General features: G+C 45.6%; 2 protein-coding genes across 2 annotated transcripts in view; both read left to right on the top strand.

The window, feature by feature from the left end:
* Positions 1–599: 599 nt before the first annotated feature.
* On the top strand, positions 600–15,313 carry LOC309565371 (vomeronasal type-2 receptor 1-like; the record flags this gene model as incomplete). The annotated part of the gene is made up of 2 exons (XM_082270293.1): positions 600–860; positions 14,531–15,313. The coding sequence occupies 2 exons, from the start codon at positions 600–602 to the stop codon at positions 15,311–15,313; spliced, it is 1,044 nt and encodes a 347-aa protein (XP_082126419.1).
* A 1,616-nt stretch (positions 15,314–16,929) lies between these two features.
* Positions 16,930–25,757, top strand: part of LOC309565494 (vomeronasal type-2 receptor 26-like) — a gene marked incomplete at both ends in the record, with an annotated part of 34,536 nt that continues 25,708 nt past the window's right edge. The window contains 2 exons of the mRNA XM_082270464.1: positions 16,930–16,995; positions 23,606–23,818. Of these exons, the coding sequence (XP_082126590.1) occupies positions 16,930–16,995; positions 23,606–23,818 (279 nt within the window). The remainder of the gene's footprint in view (positions 16,996–23,605; positions 23,819–25,757) is intronic.

The raw sequence follows: 25,757 nt of genomic DNA, 5'->3' as shown, positions 1-25,757 counted from the left end.
GTTGCAGATATTGCTGCAGTTTCATCTTCAAAAGGGGAGATCGGCTCCTCGGTCTGTGTGATTCGCATGGCTTGGATTTGTAAATTCTGATTTCACTGCTCTAGGCCTTTAAGAACTGCTTGGTCCACAGCCATGATCATGGGGGTGAGTAGTGCTCAGGGCCTGACTGGCCTACCGGGATACCCGGGCAGCAGGAAACTGTCATCAGTTAGTGGCAGTAGTGATGCCACCATTACATGATTTCCTTCTGCAGTAGCCAACAATTCAGGTGGTGGGTGAACTGACCAATACTAGCCATTTCATTCGTCCATTCGGCAAATGGCAAACAACTTTGGTTAAGGTTGAACTCATGACTGACCTGAACCTGAAGCTCATCCCTATTGGTAAGCCAGTTTATGAGATATTACCAAATACAATTCTGATTTCTGTATCTGCCTAAGTTCAGCTTTGATGGGAAAACTGATTGGTTGTTATAAGATTTTTTCATTTACATATTTGTATTAAAGCAATAAGTGTTAGGAAACTGATGACTTCTTGTATCCATATTATTATTCCCTTATATTAACAGACCTTTGCAACATTACTACAAGAATATTCAAATGTTCCTTTTTGCCATTGACCAAGTGAATAAAAATCCAACGATCCTGCCTAATGTGACCCTAGGATATCATATTTATGATTCGTGTTCTAATCCAAACAAAGCTGTAAAAAGTGTTCTACAGATTTTATCCGGCCCGGGAGAGACTATCCCAAATTATTCCTGCCGAGACCACCAGAAATTAGCTGGTTTTATTGGAGATCAGAGTTCAACCACAACCCTGCCTATAGCCCAGCTATCATCTGTGTATAACTACGTGCAAGTGAGTATAATAGCATGAATGATGTCTGAAGTCTGCAAAAGCAACCAATGGAAACTAGGACTTTAATGGTTGCCACTGTTAAAGAGAAGCTCAAGCTGGGCTTCAGTTACAAACTGGCCGCATGTCCAAAACTTGCACTAACACCAGTCAGTTCAGCATCTATTTATCCATTCAGCCTGGCCCCACAGCACCTCACAGGAAAAAGCAGTGGCCCACATACCCAGTAGCTAAAAAAAAAAAAAGGGAAGAGAGCAGCGGCGCCAATCCCACGTGCTGGTGGTCAGCACGGGGGCGTGGAGGAGGAGTCAGGGCCGGCCCTACCATGGGTCCTGCTGGGTCCATCGGACCCAAGCAGAACTTTGACAGGGGCAGCAAACTGCCGACCAACATTTTTTTTCCAGTCGTTTTTTGTGTTATCAGTTTGCAGCGCATTACGGGCAGCATTTCCCCATCTCATACCAAAGTGCAAACTGAGGAATATGAGGAGGTGGAGCGTCTTCTTCAGGGAACATTCCTCGCATGATTGTGGTGTGCGCAATTACATCAGACATCAGCACACTCCATCTCACGCAGGGCAGACTGGATCTTCTTGGGCAGTGGCCCCGGCAGCCACAGGAGGGACAGGAGGACAGACAGTGGGTGTTTGGTGGACCTATCCGGTGGTGAGGTATGGAAGAAGATAACAGTATATATAGTATTTTCAAAATGTTATATTTTCTTAAGTTATTACAGGGTTTTTTTTTGTTTGTTTGTTTTTTTATGCCCCTATACCCCACAAATCAGCCCCTTAACCTCCCTCACAAAGCAGTCCCTTAACCCCCCCACCCCAAATGCAATTGCATATAGACTGTTGAATGTAAATCTGACTTCCTCATAAATTAAATTTTAGTTTTAATTATAATGATGTAAAATAATGGATGTGGGAGCCTCTTGGTGGACATGTTTTTTTTTTTTGGGGGGGATTCTTTCTTGGACCCAGGAAGCACAATGTCTTGGGCCAGTCCTGGGAAGAGCCATGCTTCTGGCAGCCATGTCTGCCTCCCTATTTAGAGGAGGTGTTAAGACGATCACTCTCCTGGGACTAAAGGGGGGTACAGCCTGGACTGGGACAGGAGAAGCCTTTTAAATACTTCACACATTAGGTTAGTTTTTATCCTCCTTTCATGTCGGACAGTTACTGGCAATTTAGAGACCTACGTATGGAATGGCTTTTATATTATAGCAAATGCTGCTGTTGCTGTTTCTTTCTAGAGGACAGTGATACATGGGGCGGCTTATCTATCTAAGAATGTACAGTCCCTTCCAAGCTATGAGTTGGAAGCTTACTGCCCCCCCCCCCCCCATCATTTCTAAACTGAGTTCTTTAATGGCACTAAAATAGTAAACACATATTGTCCCATTCATTACTATCATACACTTTGTGGCTGCCTTCCACTCCATTCTCCCCACTATGGGATCCCTGACTGTATGATTATCCACTTCGAGTCATTTATAGACATGTCTATCTATATGCATTTATATAGAACCCTCACTATGTTTATCTATTAGGTTTAGGCTCAATCTTAGTGATACTCCTCATTAGCTGGTTGGATTGATGCATGGTCTCTCCCCCCCCCTCCCCCCGTTTATGAGCTGGATACACACAGCCCCCTTGTTCCAGTTGTTGTAGACCAGATACTCGATGGCTCCCAGGCCTGTTTGACATATAAGTGAGTACTTATCTATTAGAGAAATGTTTTCCTTTTTTCTGTGATGTAAAGTTATATAGAGTGCATTGTGAAAGTATTCGGCCCCCTTGAACTTTTCGACCTTTTGCCACATTTCAGGCTTCAAACATAAAGATATAAAACTGTAATATTTTTTGAAGAATCAACAACAAGTGGGATACAATCATGAAGTGGAACGAAATTTATTGGATATTTCAAACTTTTTTAACAAATAAAAAACTGAAAAATTGGGCGTGCAAAATTATTCAACCCCCTTCAAGTTAATACTTTGTAGCGCCACCTTTTGCTGCGATTACAGCTGTAAGTCGCTTGGGGTATGTCTCTATCAGTTTTGCACATCGAGAGACTGAAATTGTTGCCCATTCCTCCTTGCAAAACAGCTCGAGCTCAGTGAGGTTGGATGGAAAGCGTTTGTGAACAGCAGTTTTCAGTTCTTTCCACAGATTCTCGATTGGATTCAGGTCTGGACTTTGACTTGGCCATTCTAACACCTGGATATGTTTATTTGTGAACCATTCCATTGTAGATTTTGCTTTATGTTTTGGATCATTGTCTTGTTGGAAGACAAATCTCCGTCCCAGTCTCAGGTCTTTTGCAGACTCCATCAGGTTTTCTTCCAGAATGGTCCTGTATTTGGCTCCATCCATCTTCCCATCAATTTTAACCATCTTCCCTGTCCCTGCTGAAGAAAAACAGGCCCAAACCATGATGCTGCCACCACCATGTTTGACAGTGGGGATGGTGTGTTCAGGGTGATGAGCTGTGTTGCTTTTACGCCAAACATAATGTTTTGCATTGTTGCCAAAAAGTTCGATTTTAGTTTCATCTGACCAGAGCACCTTCTTCCACATGTTTGGTGTCTCCCAGGTGGCTTGTGGCAAACTTTAAATGACACTTTTTATGGATATCTTTAAGAAATGGCTTTCTTCTTGCCACTCTTCCATAAAGGGCAGATTTGTGCAGTATACGACTGATTGTTGTCCTATGGACAGAGTCTCCCACCTCAGCTGTAGATCTCTGCAGTTCATCCAGAGTGATCATGGGCCTCTTGGCTGCATCTCTGATCAGTCTTCTCCTTGTATGAGCTGAAAGTTTATAGAGACGGCCAGGTCTTCGTAGATTTGCAGTGGTCTGATACTCCTTCCATTTCAATATTATCGCTTGCACAGTGCTCCTTGGGATGTTTAAAGCTTGGGAAATCTTTTTGTATCCAACTCCAGCTGTAAACTTCTCCACAACAGTATCTCGGACCTGCCTGGTGTGTTCCTTGTTCTTCATGATGCTCTCTGCGCTTTAAACGGACCTCTGAGACTATCACAGTGCAGGTGCATTTATACGGAGACTTGATTACACACAGGTGGATTCTATTTATCGTCATTAGTCATTTAGGTCAACATTGGATCATTCAGAGATCCTCACTGAACTTCTGGAGAAAGTAAAGGGGCTGAATAATTTTGCACGCCCAATTTTTCAATTTTTTATTTGTTAAAAAAGTTTGAAATATCCAATAAATTTCGTTCCACTTCATGATTGTGTCCCACTTGTTGTTGATTCGTCACAAAAAATTACAGTTTTATATCTTTATGTTTGAAGCCTGAAATGCGGCAAAAGGTCGAAAAGTTCAAGGGGGCCGAATACTTCCGCACTATATGACTATCACAACTACAATACCTGTATTGTTTCTATATGTGCATGCATCTCATAATACTTAATTAATTTGAACACTAATTATAATATATCTTCCAGTACCAAAAGGATCCCCTGAAGAAGCCTTTGGTGAAACACGTAGTGATGTATTTGGTGCTGATACACTGATTTCTACATCTGGCCCTGCAAATTGTGGATTTATGCTTACCCTTATATATACCACTAGACTCATTGACAGCGGGCCATTCAGACAGATCTCTTTGTATGTAGACGTACCTATTCATTCATGATGGGGATTATTAATACCTGTATGCTCTGTTGATATGCTTTTATTATATTTTAAACATGTTGTTCCAATAAAGCTTGTTACTTTTTATATATACGAGTACTCTCTCTTTCATACTTAGGATTATAAAATAAAAAGTGGCAACTGTTAAAGTCCTAGTTTCTAGTTTCCTAGTTTTTTGCTTTTGTACACTTTATATGGATGTGGTGCCACAACCTACAGGTAATGTCTTCAAATTTTACTTGGAAAAGTAAGACTGCATGGACTTTATTGGCACTGACAACCAGACAGTTATGTCGTAAAACTTCAAATATTTTATTTAGAAAAGATTTAAAAAGACATATATAACATATGTGTACCACCACAAGTGCTATACAAAAAACAGAACAAAACAATTAGATCAAAAAACAAAGTCTAAAAAGGCATACATAGCCTTATATACTCATTGAAATGAACCGGGCCTCTAGAACCACTCTAATGGGCAAAATATACCATCTATAGGATTTCTAAAAAAACAGAGGTACCAGACGGCCCTAGGGCTGTTCCTGGCATACAATGTAGGACGTTAGAACCAAATCCACCGATGGTGATTTTTTGAGGCTCGGTATTTGAACAATAATATTTCGATCAGAGGCAAACTCTACATGTTTCGCGCGGTGAGCGCTTCTTCAGGAGTTTATATGTCTTATGTTTATATATATCTAGCGTCCCCAAAAGCCCTTTTAAGGGCTGGTAATTGAGTTTTTTCTTCTTATATATATATATCTATATCTATCTAGTGTCCCCAAAAGCCCTTTTAAGGGCTGGTAATTGAGGATTTTTTTTTATTTATATATATACATATATATATATATATATATATATATATATATATATATATATATAGTGTCCCCAAAAGCCCTTTTAAGGGCTGGTAAGGTAATAGAGTTTTTTCTTTATATATATATATATTGTACACTGCAGTTGCCTGCCCGCTGTGTGTGAGAGGCCACAGACCTACCACAGACTGTACTGTGTGCACACCACACTCATTTCGGGTGGCACAGGCACAGTACCTTGCATTTTAAAAAATATTTTTTTTTTCCTCTGTCATAATTGCAGTGAGTGCTGTGTCAGGTCCACAGAGTGCACTGTACCCACTGCAGTGCACTGCCCACCACTGATATATATACGGTGGCACAGCATCTTGTTGCAAAGTGAAAAAAAAAAATATTTTTTATTATTGCAGTTGCCTGGGCTGCCAGTTACTGTCAGGTCCACAGAGTGTACTGTGCCCACTGCAGTGCCACTGTGTGCCCACCCACCACTGATATATAAGGTGGCACAGCAGCTTGCAAAGTAAAAAAAAATATATATATTTTTTAATTGCAGTTGCCTGGGTGCCAGTGACTGCTGTCAGGTCCACAGAGAGTGTACTGTGCCACTGCCCACCCACCACTGATATATAAGGTGGCACAGCAGCTTGCAAAGTAAAAATATATATATATATATCTTTTAATTGCAGTTGCCTGGGTGCCAGTGACTGCTGTCAGTGTCAGGTCCACAGAGAGTGTACTGTGCCACTGCCCACCCACCACTGATATATAAGGTGGCACAGCAGCTTGCAAAGTAAAAAAAAATATATATTTTTTTTAATTGCAGTTGCCTGGGTGCCAGTGACTGCTGTCAGGTCCACAGAGAGTGTACTGTGCCACTGCCCACCCACCACTGATATATAAGGTGGCACAGCAGCTTGCAAAGTAAAAAAATATATATATTTTTTTTAATTGCAGTTGCCTGGGTGCCAGTGACTGTCAGGTCCACAGAGAGTGTACTGTACCCACTGCCCAACACTCCTATAGGGTGGCACAGCACCTTGCACTCATAGTACAACACATTAAAAAAAAAAAATTACAGGCAGAGGCAGGCCACCCCGCAAGGGCCGTCGTGGTCGTGGTGCTGTGATTTCCTTAGGCCCTAGAATAATGCCCAGTGTTCAGAGGCCACCACAGACCCTGAACTCAAAAAATTCTGAGGCCATAGTTGACTGGCTTACACAGGACACCCAATCGTCTACAGCTTCTGCTCGGAAACCCTAATGCACCATCCTCCTCCAGCTCAGCTTCGGGCACCTCTCAATTTACCACTCGCCAGCCCGCCGGCACCACCACCAACACTAGCACCACAGCCGCTTCACTTGATCCGTCAGAGGAGTTATTTTCACATCAGTTGGAAGAAATAAGTGATGCGCAACTATTAGTGCCAGAGGATGTAGATAACGGGGATATGTCTCAGTCAGGCAGCATTATACACATGGACGTACATTGTGATGATGATGATGATGATGTTGTACCTGCTGCTGCTGCCTTTGCTGAGTTGTCAAGTGAAGCGGCTGATGATGACGATGTGTCTGTGGATGTCACCTGGGTGCCTGCTCGAAGAGCAGAAGAAGAGTGGGAAAGTTCAGATGGGGAGACAGAGAGGAGGAGGAGACGAGTTGGAAGCAGGGGGAGGAGGTCATCGCAAGGAGCTAGTGGCGCAGTCAGACAGCATGTAGATTCGGCACCTGGGGTCAGCCAGACAGCACGCCAATCAACGCAAGCTGTTGCCACCACCAGAATGCCGTCCTTGCAAAGCTCAGCAGTGTGGCATTTTTTTTGTGTGTCTGCCTCTGATATCAGCGATGCCATTTGTAACCTGTGCCAAAAGAAACTGAGTCGTGGGAAGTCCAACACCCACCTAGGTACAACTGCTTTGCGAAGGCACATGATCTCACATCACAAACGCCTATGGGATCAACACATGAGTAAAAGCAGCACACAAACTGAAAGCCACCATCCTCCTCCTGGTCCAGCATCTTCAGCCACGTCAACCACTGCTGTCCTCCATGCCCCCTATCAACAACCCGCCCCTCCGCCTCTCACCTTCAGCAGTTCCTGCTCGTCACCTGCCCACAGTCAGGTGTCTGTCAAGGAAATGTTTGAGCGTAAGAAGCCAATCTCACAGAGTCACCCCCTTGCCCGGCGTCTGACAGCTGGCTTGTCGGAACTCTTAGCCCGCCAGCTTTTACCATACAAGCTGGTGGAGTCTGAGGCCTTCAAAAAATTTGTCGCTATTGGGACACCGCAGTGGAAGGTACCCGGCCGAAATTATTTTTCACAAAAGGCAATCCCCAACCTGTACTCTATTGTGGAAAAGGAAATCATGTCACGTCTGGCACACAGTGTTGGGGCAAGGGTCCATCTGACCACTGATAGCTGGTCTGCAAAGCACGGTCAGGGCAGGTATATAACTTACACTGCGCATTGGGTAAACCTGCTGGCGGCTGCCAAGCATGGAATGCGTGGCTCTGCTGCAGAGGAGTTGGTGACACCGCCACGACTTGCAGGCAGGCCTGCTGCCACCTCCTCTACTCCTCCTACTCCATCCTCTTTGCTAACCTCCTCGGCTGAGTCCTCTTCTGCTGTTGCGTCTTGCTCCACACCAACTGCACCCCCCCAGCTCCCCAGGGGCTATTCCACATGCCGGATACGACAGTGTCACGCTGTCTTGGGGTTGACTTGCCTGAAAGCAGAGAGTCACACCGGACCAGCACTACTGTCCGCCCTGAACGCACAGGTGGATCAGTGGCTGACCCCGCACCAACTGGAGATCGGCAAAGTGGTGTGTGACAATGGCAGCAATTTGTTGGCGGCATTGAATTTGGGCAAGTTGACACATGTGCCGTGCATGGCACATGTGTTGAATCTGATTGTGCAACGTTTTGTGCAGAAGTACCCAGGCTTACAGGACGTCCTCAAGCAGGCCAGGAAGGTGTGTGGCCATTTCAGGCGTTCCTACACGGCCATGGCGCACTTTGCAGATATTCAGCGGCGAAACAACATGCCAGTGAGGCGCTTGATTTGCGACAGCCCGACACGTTGGAATTCAACACTGCTAATGTTCGACCGCCTGCTCCAACAAGAAAAAGCGGTCAACGAGTATTTGTATGACCGGGGTGCTAGGACAGCCTCTGCGGAGCTGGGTATTTTTTTGCCACGTTACTGGACGCTCATGCGCAATGCCTGTAGGCTCATGCGTCCTTTTGAGGAGGTGACAAACCTAGTGAGTCACACCGAAGGCACCATCAGCGACATCATCCCATATGTTTTTTTCCTGGAGCGTGCCCTGCGAAGAGTGCTGGATCAGGCCGTAGATGAGCGTGAAGAGGAAGAGGAAGAGTTGTGGTCACCATCACCACCACCAGAAACAGCCTTACCATCGCTTGCTGGACCTGCGGCAACACTGGAAGAGGAGTGTGAGGAAGAGGAGTCAGAGGAGGAATGTGGCTTTGAGGAGGAGGAACACCAACCACAGCAGGCATCCCAGGGTGCTCGTTGTCACCTATCTGGTACCCGTGGTCAGGGGCATAACTACAGGGGTTGCAGGGGTTGCAATCGCTACCGGGCCCCATGCTCCAGGGGGCCCGGTAGCAAACCAGTGGGTGAACTTCTAGGATCTCAAAGGTCACACTTGCGACCGGGCCCTGGAATTTCACCACTGTGGGGAGGCCCCAAGATTGCAGGAAGGGGGCCCACTGCAGAACTTGTGAAAGGATCCTGATGCGGGACCATAATAAAAGGCAATGCAATGAGATTAAAGAGCCCCAGGATTAGTGGGAAGAGCCCCGGGCTTGAAGGGAAGGGCCCCGGCCAGGGGTCTGGGGGGCCCTTCATGGTTTCTTGCATCGGGGCCCTGAAGGTTCTAGTTACGCCTCTGCCCGTGGTGTTGTACGTGGCTGGGGGGAAGAACACACCTTCAATGACATCAGTGAGGACGAGGAATTGGACATGAGTAGCTCGGCATCCAACCTTGTGCAAATGGGGTCTTTCATGCTGTCATGCCTGTTGAGGGACCCTCGTATAAAAAGGCTGAAGGAGAACGACCTGTACTGGGTGGCCACGCTACTAGACCCCCGGTATAAGCAGAAAGTCTCTGATATGTTACCCAATTACCGGCAGTCGCAAAGGATGCAGCAGCTACAAAATAAGTTGAAAAGTATGCTTTACACAGCATATAAGGGTGATGTCACAGCACAACGGGAATCCAACAGGGGAAGAGGTGAAAGTAATACTCCTCCTACAACCACAACCACGCCGGCAAGGACAGGACGCTTTACAGACGTCTTGTTGATGGAGGACATGCAGAGCTTTTTTAGTCCTATGCATCGCCACAGCCCTTCGGGGTCCACCCTCAGAGAACGACTCGACCGACAGGTAGCAGACTACCTTGCCTTAACTGCAGATATCGACACTCTGAGGAGCGATGAACCCCTTGACTACTGGGTGTGCAGGCTTGACCTGTGGCCTGAGCTATCCCAATTTGCCATTGAACTTCTGGCCTGCCCCGCTTCAAGTGTGCTGTCAGAAAGGACCTTCAGTGCAGCAGGAGGTATTGTCACTGAGAAGAGAAGTCGCCTAGGTCAAAAAAGTCTTGATTACCTCACGTTTATTAAGATGAATGAGACATGGATCCCGAAGGGACTGACAGTGGGGGATGCATTTGACTAAAAAAGGCCTGGTGATGACTGAGATGCCTTGGCCTAAAAATGGTCCACACGCTGCTGTCTTTAATCATTCTCTGCATGCCGGATGACTTACGTGACGTCTCCGCCACCAACTACGGTTCAAGCCGCAATGTTTTAGTGCACTTTCTGCCTTGAAAACCTCAATTTTTCAGGCCGCTGCTACAGCAGTGGCTGCAACAATACCTACTTTTTCATGCATGTGTACATGCCTAATTTTTCTGGCCTCTGTGGCTGCAAAAAAACAAAAAACAAAAAAAAAGGCACATACATGTGTCAATTCCCCTTCGTGATCGTTACCTTGTCGTGGTGAAGGGGCTTGCGTATCACAATGAAGCGATCATCACCTCTAGGAGTGTGTTGGCACACCCCAGATGATAAGGTCGTTGCTTCATTGTGAACAGACCAAAAGCGATCCGCAGGATAATTTTTCATAGAAAAAACATTCATTTTCTTTCATTCTTTCTGCGGAGCTGGGTATTTTTTGGCTGCGTTACTGAATGCTCATGAACAATGGCTGTAGGCTCATGCGTCCTTTTGCGGAGGTGACAACCCTGGTGGTCAGTCGAACCCAAGGCAACATCATCGACCTCATCCCATATGCGTTTTTTCTGGAGCGTGCCCTGTAAAGAGTACTGGATCAGACTGTAGATGAGCATGAAGAGGAAGAGTTGTGGTCCACTCCCCATCACCACCAGAAGCAGCCTTGTCGTTGTCAATTGCTGGACCTGTGGCAACGCAGAGAGAGGAGTCTGAAGAAGAGAAGTCAGAGGAGGTAGGTGGCTTTGAGGAGGTGGAATACAAGCCACAGCAGGCGTCCCAGGGGGCTTGTTCTCACCTTTCGGGGACCCTTGGTGTCGTACGTGGCTGGGTGGAGGAAGAGACCTTCAATGATGTCAGTGAGGACAAGGAACGGGACATGGCTAGCTTGGTATCCAACCTTGTGCAAATGGGGAGTTTGCGGTTGTGCAAATGGACTGACTGACTGTTAAACGGGGAGTTTGGTCTGTCAGAGTTTGGTCTGTCACTGTGAAGCGGGCGACGGGCGTAACCCTTACACTACTTGACCGATAAAACATCATACCTGATCGTATTCACACACTGGATGTTTTAAAGCACGTTATTCCAAACAATTTAGGAATGCTAGGTGATTTATGCCCTTTATGGATCAAAACCCGACTCTGCGTCAACTACGTAATTTTCCATGGGAGTTTTGCCATGGATCCCCCTCCGGCATGCCACAGTCCAGGTGTTAGTCCCCTTGAAACAACTTTTCCATCACTATTGTGGCCAGAAAGAGTCCCTGTGTGTTTTAAAATTCGCCTGCCTATTGAACTCTATGGCGGTTCGCCCGGTTCGCCGGTTGGCGAACATTTGCCGATGTTCGCGTTCGCCGTTCGCGAACAGCGAATTTTAGGTTCGCGACATCACTAATCATGTGGTGACACTACTGCCTTGATAGTTCAAATTTTACTTAACTATGTCTGAAGTCTGGTGTATCAGGATTGTTTTGTCAGTCTCATCCGTTATTTCTTTTTTTTTTTGGGAACAAATTTTCACAACACTTTCACTTTTTAACATTACAGAAGAGCAGCAAAAGCATTTAGGTACAATAAAAAAAATATATATGTATATATTCACTGCTCAAAAAATGAAAGGAACACTTTTTAATCAGAGTATAGCATCATGTCAATTAAACTCCTGGGATATTTATCTGGTCAGTTCAGTAGCAGAGGGGGTTGTTAATCGGTTTCAGCTGCTTTGTTGTTCGTGAAATTAACAACAGATGCACTAGATGGGCAACAATGAGATTATTTCCAAAACAGGAATGGTTTTACAGGTGGAGGCCACTGACTGTTTTCCCTACTCATGTTTTTTGACTGCTTTTTACTAGTTTTGTGAAAAGGAAAAAATAACTGCGCTAAACGACACGAAAGAAAATAGAAATTATACATATGAGCTGCAACTATACAGTGAGATACCACCCAACCAAACATGAATACCAAAAAGAGTTGCGCTAAGAAACAAAATGAAAATTTGTGTATAGTGACAATCACAAAAACCTTTATTAAATGTAGATATAAATATCAATGGCAAATCACCCGTGATAGTCCAAAGGTTGCAAATAATTTTACATGAAAATACAGCATGATACTGTGTGCTGGTATAAAATGAAAAAGTCAGTGATAAAACCAGTGATACTCCAGAAATGCAGAATCTTCTAGGTGAAGACACAGTGTGATACTGCGTATTATTAAATAACCACCACCGATTGAGATTATCCACCACCGATTGAGAATATCCACGAGGGCAGCAGGACCTGGATAGGAGGGGCGGTGGGGGCGACATTTAGAGGAACAAATTCCCTCCATTTTCCTCCTGCTGTCGCTGAATGCCTGGGAGGGAGAGGAGGAGAAAAAGCTGGCATTTAGCGGCTGCAGGAAAAAAAATGGAAGGGATTTGTTCCTGTATTTGCCACCCCCGGCATCCAGGTGTACAGGGGCAACACATGGGCCATTGCAATTGCGACCCCTGTAGTTAGATCCTGGGATGAGTGGCAGCAGTGGTGGTGGGGGATGGGATCAGTGGCATCAATAGTGGTTGGTTGGGGATGGGATCAGTGGCAGCGGTGGTGGTGGGGAGATTGGATGATTGGCATCTGTGGTGGAGGGGTTATACAATGGGATGAGCGGCAGTGGTGGTAGGATGGGATGACAGGAAGCTGTGGTAGTGGTGGGATGGAATGGGATGAGTGGCAATGGTGGGGAGGGGGATAGGATGAGTGGCAGCCGTGGTGAGGAGAATGGAATGAGTGGTAGCGGGGGTGGAGGAGATGGGATGAGTGGCAGCGGTGGGGGGGGGGTGGGATAGATTAAGATAAGTGGCAGTGGTGGTGGGGGAGATGGGATGAGTGGCAGTGGTGAGGGGGGATGGGATGAGTGGCAGCGGTGGGGGGATGGGATCAGTGGCAGTGGTGGTGGGGGGATGGGATGAGTGGCAGCAGTGTGGGGGCATAGGATCAGTGGCAAGGGTGGTGGTTGGGTGAGATAGGATAGGATGAGTTGTAGCCATGGTAGGGGGGATGGGATCAGTGGCAAGGATCCTGGTTGGGAGATAGGATGGGATAGGATCAGTGGCAGCAGTGGTGGTGGATCAGTGGCAACAGTGGTGGTTTGGAAAGGTGGCAGCAGTGGGGGTGATGGGGGGGTCAGTGGCAGCATTGGTGCTGTTTGGGGGGGATCAGTGGCAGCAGTGGTGGTGGGGGGATCAGTGGCAGTTCGGGGATCAGTGGCAGCAGTGGTAGTGGTGGAATCAGTGGCAGCAGTGGTAGTGGTGGGGGGATTAGTGGCAACAGTGGTGGAGGGGGGATCAGTGGAAGCAGTGGTGGGGGGAGCAGTGGCAGCAGTGGTGGTGGGGGGATCAGTGGCAGCGGTGGTGGTGGTGGTGGGGGGGGATCAATGGCAGTAGTGGAGGGGGGATCAGTGGCAGCAGTGGTGGTGGTGGGGGGATCAGTGGCAGTGGTGGTTAGGGGGGATCAGTGGCAGCAGTAGTGGTGGTAGGAGGGATCAGTGGCAGCAGTGGTGGTGGGGGATCAGTGGCAGCAGTGGTGGTGGGGTGATCAGTGGTAGCAGTGGTGGTGGGGGGATCAGTGGCAGCAGCGGTGGTGGGGGGGATCAGTGGCAGCAGTGGTGGTAGGGAATGGGGATCAGTGGCAACAGTGGTGGTGGGGGGATCAGTGGCAGAAGTAGTGGTGGTGGGGGGGATCAGTGACAACAGTGGTGGTGTGGGGATTAGTGAAAGCAGTGCTAGTGGTGGGGGAGATCAGTGGCAGAAGTGGTGTTGGTGGTGTGGGGGGGATCAGTGGCAGCAGTGATGGTGGGGTGAGGGGGGATTAGTGGCATTGCTGATATTGAGGGATGGGATCAGTGTCACTCACTTGCAGATCACTTGGTTCCTCCTCCTTGCTAGGTCTCAGTGTATCTTCGGCTTTCTTCCTGTGGTTTCAGTAACTCCTATCCCGACATGGCGTCTCCCCACACACGATAGAGAGCTCCTCCCCCTTCACTCTACTGGCCCGGCCTGAGTCAGATAATTTTCAGTCTCCAGAGTCCCGACATGACATCTTTCTTCCCTACTGAAATCACCGGGCGGGCGGAGAGGACGGGCAGAGTCTGTGTGCCTGTGTGAATGACCAGTCCAATGTACTATCTCTTGGGCAGCGGCACCCCCCCCCCCCACAGTGGTGGAACTCCAGGGCCCTGTGGCAAGTGCGACTGCTGCGACCCTGGTAGTTCCACCACTGTGTTGATGTATTTCACAAACGCAGTTAAGGATTTGTATGGAAATGTTTGGAGAATGTGCAGTAAATCTCATTTATAATTGGGGTGTCTTCCTAAATCCTTCGAAGCTTAGCCATTTCTTGTAAGTTTATAGCCACAATGTTGAAACACGTCATCCTGTGTTTTAGATCAGTTACGGGGCAATGGATAATTCTTTGGCTGACAGAGCTATTGTTTCCTCTTTTTACCGTACAGTTCAAGGTGACTTTATGATTTATCTTTATATATCAGAATTAATTAGACATTTTGGATGGACCTGGGTTGGAATAGTAACATCTGCGGATGAAAGTGGGGAGAGTGATTCAACTTGGATATTAACAATTTTGTCACGTCTTAAAATTTGTGTGGCCTTTATATTTCGATCTGGTATTAAATCAATAATGCCTGAAAGTCATGCTTTGGAATATGCGTATAGAGCCATTGAGAAATTCTCTGTAAAAGTGTTCATACTCTGTGGAACATATCATGATATAATATTTGAATCCTCACTAAGAAGATTACTCGGGGATGTAACATTCATTCTCCCTCCCAATTGGGCCTCAAACATTCCTCTTATAGAAAAGTATCCAGAGATTTTGAATTGTAGCTTATCCTTGAACTTTTGGTCTGAAGCTGATAAGAACTTTAAGAATTTTGTTGATGGTTTCCATCCAATGATCCGCCCAAAAGACAAGTTACTTGAAAATCTGTGGATGACAACACTTTTCTGCTTGTCAGGAAACAAAGAAAAAGATACTTTGTATGAAAATGTTTACTATATTTCTCTTCACAATTGTACAGGTGAGGAACATTTACCGGACTCCGGAGATTACTCATCTGACAGAACTTCAGACCCCGTGTATCGTGCAATGGAATTAATGGTCAACGGTCTACATGTTTTGTACTCATCCCAGAATAATTTCTTGTCTTAAAGGTCAGGCAGATGATATAGAAAAATATAGACACAAGGTGAGCACAAATGTGGCCAAAAATAGATTAGACTTTTATTAGAATCCTTCAGTGGACATGTGTCATCGAGTCATGAAGTCATGATTTGTGACCAACATGCAGCTTTCTGTTTGTAATATCAGGTATAGCAGATAGCCATCCCAATGGTCAACTAAAGAAGTGAGCACAACAGGTTGACAACACTGCTGAAATTTGTGAAGCATCTGTTTAGTGTTGTCAACCTGAAACAGGAAGTGCTGCTACTGGCATGGATCTCTGGGTAAGAAACGTTGCAACACATTCACAAAAAAAAGAATATGCTTAATAATACTGTATATAGTGAGGCATCATGTGAAACATACTGGAAAATAAATCTAGGGTTTACATACTCTCTTCCTGTTGTCTTGTCTAGATATATATTTAGGTGTCAGGAAAAATGAATGGTGCTATTTCAGGGGGAAGGTTAGTTCGTAAATTCAAGATGCAAACTGAATGACACGTAGCTGTTTAGGCTACACAGTGTTTTAGCAACCTATCATTTTTTTAACACTTGTGTAGCCACCCTGCCCTAAGTAGGAATCCCTCATCAAAGTGACACTAAACTTTGTTTGTATTTCTTTTCAATATGTTTATTGGTATTAATGATAAACAGGTTACAACTCCACAAATGTGCGAAAGTAGGTACAGGTCATGTAACATACAAAACATCTGCAACTGTAAGAAACTGAACATAACACAGGTACATTAACTCTGACATCGTATGTTCTGTGCGGGCCTCTTCCGGTCTCTCAAATTGGCCGGGAGGTCCGCCATGACGATCAGCAAAGAGCTAAGTACTCAACAGGGTATCTACTTTAGAAGAGAAGGAAAGACCTGACCTTTGAGATTCATTGGAGAGAGAGGGGGGGGGGAGTTACGCCAACACAAAGCAAAGGGATAGTCATCAGGAGTATTTAGATATCCATATTGCCCAATTGCTATCAAAACGGGCGCAGGCGGAGGTATTGATCGCCAAAGGCTCGCTCGAGCTAGTGATGGATGTTGACTGTGCTTATTAGTTCTGGTAGAGTAGGCGGTTCAGCCGATTTCCACTTTCTTAGGATGAGATTGCGAGCCACCAGGAGGACATGGGTCACCACAGGTCTCACGGGGCTCGGGTAGGTTTCAATGCCAATGTGCAGAACTGCCAGAGTGGGATTGGGAGGTTTTAAAATACCTGTTGTAGTAGGTAAGAGATAAAAGATGCGTTTCCAGTAAGTGGAGATAACTGGGCAACTCCATAGAATGTGTAGCAGTGACCCATGTCCTCCACAGCTGCGCCAGCAATCCGTGGAGGAGTTGGGAAACATTTTGGCTAGCCGGGATGGAGTATAGTACCATCTGTGGAGTATCTTGAACATCATCTCCCAGTGGTTGACACAGTGGGAGTAAGAGTGTATCACCGTATGCATGTTTGCTATTGGTGCCAGGTCACTGGAGTCTGTAGGTCTCATTCCCACAGTTCCATAGGTTTCGACTTGAGGGGTGCACGCATGTCATGGAGGAGGCTGTAGAAAAGGGATATGCCTTTAGCACAATTTGAGGGGTTGAAAAAAATTGAATGAGCCCCAGGGTGAAGGGTAGCAGCGGGGACGGGGTGCTTCAAGAGAAAGTGGCGTATTCTAAGGTATGTGTACTGTAGGGAGGTTGGTAAGCAGAATTCAGAGCTTAGGGTGGTCCATGATTTAAGGGAAGAGTGATCCCAGAGCTGTTGTATGGAAGTGGGGCTGCAGGACTGGAGTGGTGCCGTATTTAGAGAGGGGATTATGCTACCAAGTACATGAAGGGATGTTGGAGGGAGGGGACAGGCCGGCTGGGAGGGTGGTTGTGCTAATAGATGTCTCCAGGCTTGAAGGGAAACCTTGAGGGGAGGTGGCATGGCTTTGGTGTCCCAGGGTCTCCACAGATCACTTAACAGTAATGTGCAGAGACTACGCGCGGGTGTGTAATGTTCCGGTACCTTTGGTACCCTAAATTACTCTTTTCACAAGTATATGCGCCCCACCATTCTCTTTTGGAAAGGTGCGCATACACCTTTAAGACTGAAGCTGTCATCACTCAGCGCCGGACTAGATGGCTATTTAAATCGCCGGTTCTCACTCACATGTGTTCGTTCAAACACCCTTACCTGGATGCTAACTTGGCTTGAAGCTTTCGTGCTTGCAAGCATACCTCGCTGACGGAACCTCGCTGCGCTGATCCCTGTATCCCGCTTCCAGATCATCCGCTCCTCCTGAACCAACCTTCGGCTGTATTGCTATTAGTGCTAAGTACCCCGCAGGGGAACCCTCTATAAACTTATACTAAGCTTACACTATCTAGCTCTGCATAGTAAAGACTATTTATCACATCTGCATATCTAGATTGCTAGCTCTTAAGACTACTGCTACTTATTCCTGCACTGGGTTGATCTCTCTTGTATGTCCACCTGCTACTCTGTCATCTGCTACCATACATGATTGCTAAACCTACCTGCATCCATCTGCTACTGTCTTACCTTCAAGTGTCTGTCACCTACCACTGTGTTACTACATTCATAAAGTCACTCTAGGAACCAGCTTGTTGAGTGTGTGTATTTACTAGCTGAATTAAGACCTTCCACACATGATGAGTCATTGAGGTTGGGAATGGTATCTCAGCATCTCTCTTACATGACTACTGAAGTGGAATATTTCTGCAGCTGAAAATCCACACCATACATGAAACGCAGGAGCGTTACAGGGTGCTAGGTGTGTTTGTATGTCAAGCCATAGCGGGCCGTCTTCCATGTTGAACCAGTGTTTCAGCTGGTATAGTTTGGTGGCCCAATAGTAGTCGTACAAGTCGATTGAGCCCATGCCTCCCACCAATTTGTGCTTAATCAGGGTGGACTGTGGGCACCTGGCCCTCCCCCCTCCCCTCATCTATGAGCACAGTACCTTTGTCAGTTTATGGAGGTACGAGTGTCAATTTTGGCAGGACTCTGAACACATTAAGTATTTGTGGGAGTATCATCATCTTCAGGGCTGCCAGCCTGCCAGATCAAGTGAGTTTGTGGCGTGACATTGCCGTTAGCTGTTTTGTGATAGAAGAGATCAGTGGTTCAAAGTTCGATTTCGATAGGGAAGCGAGGGGAGTAGTGAGTAGTAGGCCCAGGTAAGGGATTCCGGACTGGCTCCATTTGAGTGGGAGTTGTTGCTGGAGTTCGGAGCTGATAAGGGGGGGACCCCTAAGTCCAGTATAAGGGATCTGAGGTGGTTAGCCTTGTAGAAAGAGACCAAACTAAATTGTTCGATAAGGGCGTGGGCGTGCGGGAGAGAAGTTTGGGGTTCAGTGAGGAATAGTATAACATCATCAGCAAATAGGGTAACTGAGTGGGTGTGATGTGGAAAGCGAAATCCAGTTATTCGGGGGTGGGTAGCTGACAGTATTGGACCTGTGAACCCAAATCTCAACAATACATGGTGCATGTAGGTTCAATGGACCCTATCAAATGCCTTCTCTGCGTCCACAGAGAGAAGCAGAGAAGGCATTTGTGTAGTTTTAGCATAATGCATTAAATTCAGATTACGCCTAGTGGCTGCCTACTCCTCGTGAACCCCATCTGGTCGCACTGTATTAGGGAGAGGACTATGTCAGCCAGGCGACTGACTAGTATTTTGGCGTGTATTTTGATATCGACGTTGAGTAGTGAAATGGGCCTGAAATTCACCGGCGTGTTGGGTTTTTTCCCTGGTTTGGGTATAGTTACTATGTATGCTCCCAACATCTCAGGGGGAAAAGGGGAGTCATTGGCCGCTGCCGTGTAAATGTTGCACATGTGAGGGGATAGGACGGAATGGAAGGTCTTGAAATATTCTGCCGGTAGGCCGTCCAGGCCTGGGGATTTCCCATTGGGGTGGGATCTTACTACTGTCTCAATTTCCTTAGTGGTTAGGGGGGCATTAAGAGTGGCCAAGTGGTCTGCGGTCAGAGAAGGAAGTTTCAGGTCTGTCAAGAAGGAATTGAGGGTCGCCTCGGTCGGTTGGGGGGTGTCCGGATCGTCTTTTAGGTATAGCGTGCTATAAAAGTCAGCGAATTGATTGGCGATGTGTTGGGGGTTGAGTACCTTGTGTTTGAGTGTTGGGTGGATTAGGTGGTTTATTTTGGTGGCAGTCCGGGTTCCTTTTCAATTTGGTGGCTAAGAGTTTGCCAGATCTGTTAGCGTTGGCGTAGTAGTTAAGTTTAAGCCTCCGGAAGTGTTTGTCATATTGTTGGGTTAGGAGTAGTGATGAGCCGAACATCCCTACGTTCGGTTCGCACCAGAATATCGCAAACAGAGGAAAAGTTTGTTTGAACAAAGGAACCCCATTGAAGTCTATAGGACTCGAACCTCGAAAATCAAACGGCCTCATTTTGAAGGCTTAAATGCAAATTATTGCCCCAAAAAAAAGTGTATGGGGGTCCGGGTCCTGACCTGGGGAACATGTAGCAATGAAAAGAAAGTTTTTAAAAATGATCATTTTTAAAGGAGCACTGATTTACTGATTTTAATGAGGTTTAAAGTGAAACTATAAAAATGAAAAATTCCTTCAAATATCATGCCTGAGGGGTCCCCTGAATGTGCCTGTAAAGTAGCGCATCTCTACGATGTATGTAGCCTGCTGCAGCTATACTGACATTTCTAAAGCAAAAAATGTCATATACAAATATACATACAAATATCAAATCATCGCATGTACTTGTCATACGGGTGCAGAAAATTGGGCCTTGCTTGTTGATGGTGCCTGAACACCGTAACCCCTCGCAGTTACTCTTGCTGGGTGCAGGAACGGGCCCTGGTGCTAAAAAATCCACACAAATATGAAACCGCATGTACTTGTCATACAGGTGCCAAAAATTGGGCCTTTGGTGTTGCTGGTGCCTTAACACCATAACCAACCCCTCAGAGTTACTCTTTCTGGGTGCAGAAATGGGACCTGCTGGTAAGAATCCCATGCAAATTTGAAATCGCATGTGCTATACAAGTGCCAAAAATTGGGCCTTTGAGAAATGTGGTGCCTGAACACCGTAACCAAGGCCTCGTAGTTATTCTTGCTTGGTGCAGGAATGGGATCTGCTGTTAAGAATGCCATGCAAATTTGAAATTGCATGTGCTATACAAATGCCTAAAATTGGGCCTGTGCCGTATGTGGTGCCTGAACACTGTAACCAAGGCCTCGTAGTTACTCTTGCTGGGTGCAGGAATGGGACCTGCTGGTAAGAAATTCATGCAAATTTGAAATCGCATGTGCTATACAAGTGCCAAAAATTGGGCCTTTGTGGAAGGTGTTGCCTGAACACCGTATCCAAGTCCTTGCAGTTATTCTTGCTTGGTGCAGGAATGGGACCCGCTGGTAAGAATGCCATGCAAATTTGAAATCACATGTGCTATACAAGTTTTTAAGAAATTGGGCCTTTCTGGAAGGTGGTGCCTGAACACTGTAACTCCACAGCTAGCAGGGCACAGGGACAGGGCCTGCTGTTACAAGTGACATACAACATTTAAATCAGGCATATCCAACCTGCGGCCCGGGGGCCGCATGCGGCCCGAAACCGCAGACAATGTGGCCCACTGACCCTTGACAATTTATTTATTTTTTGCTGTGGAGGAGGGAAGTCGGGTCGGGGGCACGGCCACAGAGGCTTCCAACTAATGGTAGGCAGAGGCTGCCTTGGAGGGGAGGGGGGGGGGGGAAGGCGAGCATGTGCAGTGTTTCTGACTCCTACCACCATAACCACTTAAAATCACTGAAGTGGTGATGGTGGTTAGAGTGTTCCTTTAATATCTCTCAGAAGAAGTAAACCTCTGTATACTGATTCAATTTAATTTGATCATCCTCTAGTTGTGTTAAATTAGTGCGGGGGCGGGCGGCATTTTTTTACTTATATACCTTAACTATAGTATATATTTTATATGCGGCCCGAGAAAATTTCTCTACACTCAATGTGGCCCAGAGAAGCCAAAAGGTTGGACACCCATGATTTCAATTGTATGCACCTGTCATACAAGTGCAGAAAAATTAGGCCTTGGGGGTTAGTAGTGACCTAAACCAAAAACATTGTTGGAAGCTAGCAGAATCAAGGTAGAGGAATAGGATAGGCAGCATATGCAGTTTTCAAGGGATGGCAGACCCCTAGCAAATTCAATCTGCTTCATCAGCATCCCTGATAGCTATTGTTGATCCAGGACTGGTTCATTTTGATGAAAGTCAGCTGATCAACAGAGTCTGTGGACAGACGCACTCTTTTGTCTGTCACAAACCCTTCAGCGACACTGAACGTCCGTTCGGAAAGCACGCTGGAAGCAGGACTGGCCAGTAGCTCCATTGCATATTGAGCAAGTTCTGGCCAGTGGTCCATCCTCAAGACCCAGTAAGCCAGTGGATGCACACCTGGAAAGGTCTCCAAGTCTGCTCTTGCACCTATATAATCATGCACCAAATGATGGAGACCCTGGTGATGGTTGCTTAAACCTAACAGCCCTGGGTGCTGCTGAGGAAAAAAGAACTGTTTAAAGGCATCGGTCAGCCGGCCGCCTTCTCCACCGCTCCTCCTTTGGCTGAACGATGCCTCAGAAACACGTCCAGAGAATGTTGACATCCCAGTGTTTTTTCAAGGCCTCCTCAAGATGTTTCATTCTCTGCTCCCTCTGTGAAGGCAGGATGAGCTCTTCAACTTTACCCTTGTAACGTGGATCAAGAAGGGTTGCCAACCAGTAATTATCCCTCTCCTTGATAGCACGAATCCTTGGGTCCTTTCACAGGCTTTGAAGAATCAGGGAGCCCATGCAACGTAAGTTGGAGGAGGCATGAGCTTCTGAGTTCTCTGGGTCACTAAGGATGACATTGTCAGCAGGAGCAACCTCTCCCCAACCACGTACAACTACCGGGGTTTCTGGGGAATCAAAACCATCCCTTGAAGACTGCTGTATCCTATCCTCTTCCTCTACATCCATGCTATGGAAATCCTCATTGTTCGAAAAATTCAACTGACTCCCCCATGCATGATGCTGGGGCTATGGCAGGAGTAGCTGTGGACGAGGAGGCAGAATAAGCCACTCTAACAGCTGCGGTGGACTGTGCACTAGTGTCAGCTTGGGTCATAGAGGATGAGGGTGGTTTAGTAAGCCAGTCCACCACCTACTCTGCAACAACCAAAAAAAAGGGTATACAGCACTGTATACAGCACTAAATGTTATGTAATGCTGTGTTAAACACAGCACTACACTAACATACTACACTGACTATGATACTGCACTATGCTCACACTATACTCACACACTATACTGAGTGACACACTATACTAACACTACACTAACACTCTACACTCAGAGTCACAATAAGTGAGCACATTAACTCACTAGAAGCAAACTGGGCCCTGCTCTATCTATCTCCACTACAACAACACACTGCAAAGGAACCTTTTATAGTGTGGGGTGGGAAAATGAGCACTGAGCCGTGATTGTAGAAAGTCCTCATCGCTTTCTGCAATCAGGGGCTCTGACAGTGCTCTGTGCCCTAATTGGCAGAGGCTTCATCCAATCAGGGTCCTAGAATGCACTGAGAAGTGCACAGTGCATTGTGGGGCACTCGGCAAGTGAACATTCTGCTGAGCACCCCGCAAATTTGGGCGTTCGCCGAACAGGCGAACAGACGATGTTTGATACAAAAATGTGGCAATAAATTAAATTTTCAAAAGACTCAGGAAAGGGGTGAATAGTGTCTGGTATTGTGTCCACCTGACTTGTGGAGGTCCTTAATAGCTTCTGGGGGGTAAAAAAAGATTTCACTTGTTTTCAACTTTTATTATCAATGGTTACATCTGAGTGTTGCTGATCTGCTGCAACCACTTCCTCTCTGCATTCACTCCAGTAATGGCCGTACACCATTTTCTAGGGTGGGTTTCCTGATGGTGACAAAAATGGACCATGCCTGCTTAATATGTATTGAATTGGTCACTTGTAGTCAATGGTGGAATCTCATGTGACAAGGTGATAACGCAGCAGTACAACTGGGAGACAGGAGCCCACCATACAACAGGAAGCAAGGACCTTCATGGCAGGATCACCAGAAACTATTTAAATGAAAGCTACAAATTTAAAAAAAAATATTAAAAATGAGTTTTGAAATTAAATTAATAGTAAACTTATTTTAGTAATTGAGTTTACATCTACTTAAATGTAGTAATTTAGTAACAGTGATATGTAATATAATATGCAATGTTTTTTTACTCTGCAGTTGAACTTGTGCTTAAAATTAATATCAAATGAGAATGTCGGTAAAAATAAAGGAAATGAAGACCTTTCTATGCACTTTACTATTCAGAACCATGTTTTTGTTAATGGGAGTTTGATTACAAGATCTGTTGGGAATTTCCTTAGTGATCAGTTTGGTTATTGGAAACTTGCAATTAATTCTAGTTTAATTAAATGGAAAAATAAGAAAAATCAGGTAAAGCTATATGAGATTCTGTAAGGATCTACAGAACAAAAAAACTTGGCCAACATCAAACTCATAAAATCAAGTTATGCTGGAATAGAAAGGAACCTCTCCCAAACTTTGACTCTGATTCTTTGTGGATTGATGGTATAATGCTCAAAGGATCATTGATAAGCACTGAAAGCAAGATTTAGTTTTCAAATAAACATAAAAGTAAACAAATAAATAAAAATAAGAGTGGGGACCATAAGATTTATCATGAAAAAGTTGTAAGTGGCAAGAATGAGGTACCAGGGTAATAGAGGCAATGGTTACTAACATCACATGCCCTTTGGGTACAGCCACTAGGGAGGCCCCTCCATGGTGAACTACATTGAAACAATGCCTAGGTATGACAATGGCAACTTCCACTGGGAAATTCCTGGAGAGGAGGAAAATCTATGTGAATCCAATAGGGTCGCTAACAAGGAACAAGAAGCTCCCACACTAACATGTGATTTGGGGGCCAGACATATGTGTCAGTCATCCTCAATTACCTTTTGTAACGGAGAGACTCTTGAGTGGGGTGTGAAAAGAAAAAGAGTAGGAGTGGGGCAGATGAGGAGGAGAGAGAACCCAAAAGAGGAAAAATCCACCAATCGATCACTCAACTATTAAGATTTTAATTTTCTCTAGTTGGGTTCACAGAAGTGGAAGATAATTTTATATGTTATAGTGTAACTATGCTCCATCTTGAAACCCCCCGCGCATTGAATCTATATGAAGTGTTTGTGGATCTAAATTCTTAGAAAGCCTACTGTGAAAAAGTATTATGCCATGATGGGTGGAGATAACTAAAGGGAAACAAAAACACTGGCAGGAAGTTAAACAGGCTATAATGAGATGTTGGCTTTGCATATTTTGAAGGAACTTTGGGAAGATGGGTAGCTGGAAAAATTGCTGAGGAATCCAATAGGAGGAGACTTTGAGGGTGAACTATGACAGATGACATTGAAGTCTATAGCCACCCTCCATCTCCACTGAGTGAAAGGCAATTTCATTCACAGTTTCTAGCAACTGGTTTAGAGAAAGGGGAAAAAGAGTTGAGACTTTAAATGAGACGTGTGACAAGGCCATTGGAGTAAAACCATAGTTACATATAGTTACATATAGTTACATAGTAGTTGAGGTTGAATAAAGACAATAGTCCATCCAGTTCAACCTGGGTAGGTGTGTGTGGACGTATTCATTTCCCATACCCCTGAATGTTTCGATCCTTGAGATGTACGTCCAGGAGTCTTTTAAAAGTAGCCATACTTGCCGCAGTTACTATCATTTCTGGTAGAGAATTCCACAGTCTTGTAGCCCTTACAGTAAAGAACCCCCTGCGTAGCCTGAGGTTAAATATCTTCTCCTCTAAATGCATCGTATGACCTCGTGTCCTCAAGCATTCCTTGTGACTGAATAGTTTTTTTTTCTATGCTCAGATCACCGTTGAGGTATTTGTAAATTGCTATCATGTCCCCTCTCAGGCGTCTCTTCTCCAGGGAGAATAAATCAAGCGCTTCTAAACGCTCTTCGTAATTAAGGTCCTCTAATCCTCTAATAAGTTGTGTTGCCCTTCTCTGTACTCTTTTAAGCTCCAATACATCCCTTCTGAGGACTGGCAACCAAAACTGGACAGAATACTCCAGATGAGGTCGGACCAGAGTTTTATAAAGTGGTAGGATTATAGTTTTTATCTCCGGAATACATCCCCTTCCTTATGCATGCCAATATCCTGCTGGCTTTGGCAGCTGCATCTTGACATTGCATACTAAGATCCCCAGATCTTTCTCCATTTTTGATACCCCCAGAGGTTCCCCCCCTAGCGTGAATTTTGCTTTTATTTTATTGGTCCCTAAGTGCAATACCGTGCACTTATCCACATTAAACCTCATTTACCATGTAGTTGCCCACTCTGTTATTTTGT

This window comes from Pelophylax lessonae, assembly GCF_965119305.1.
Source record: "Pelophylax lessonae genome assembly, chromosome: 10".
NCBI lineage: Eukaryota > Metazoa > Chordata > Amphibia > Anura > Ranidae > Pelophylax > Pelophylax lessonae.
Note: the sequence above shows the minus strand (reverse complement) of the source record. Positions and strands in the feature narration are given on the sequence as shown.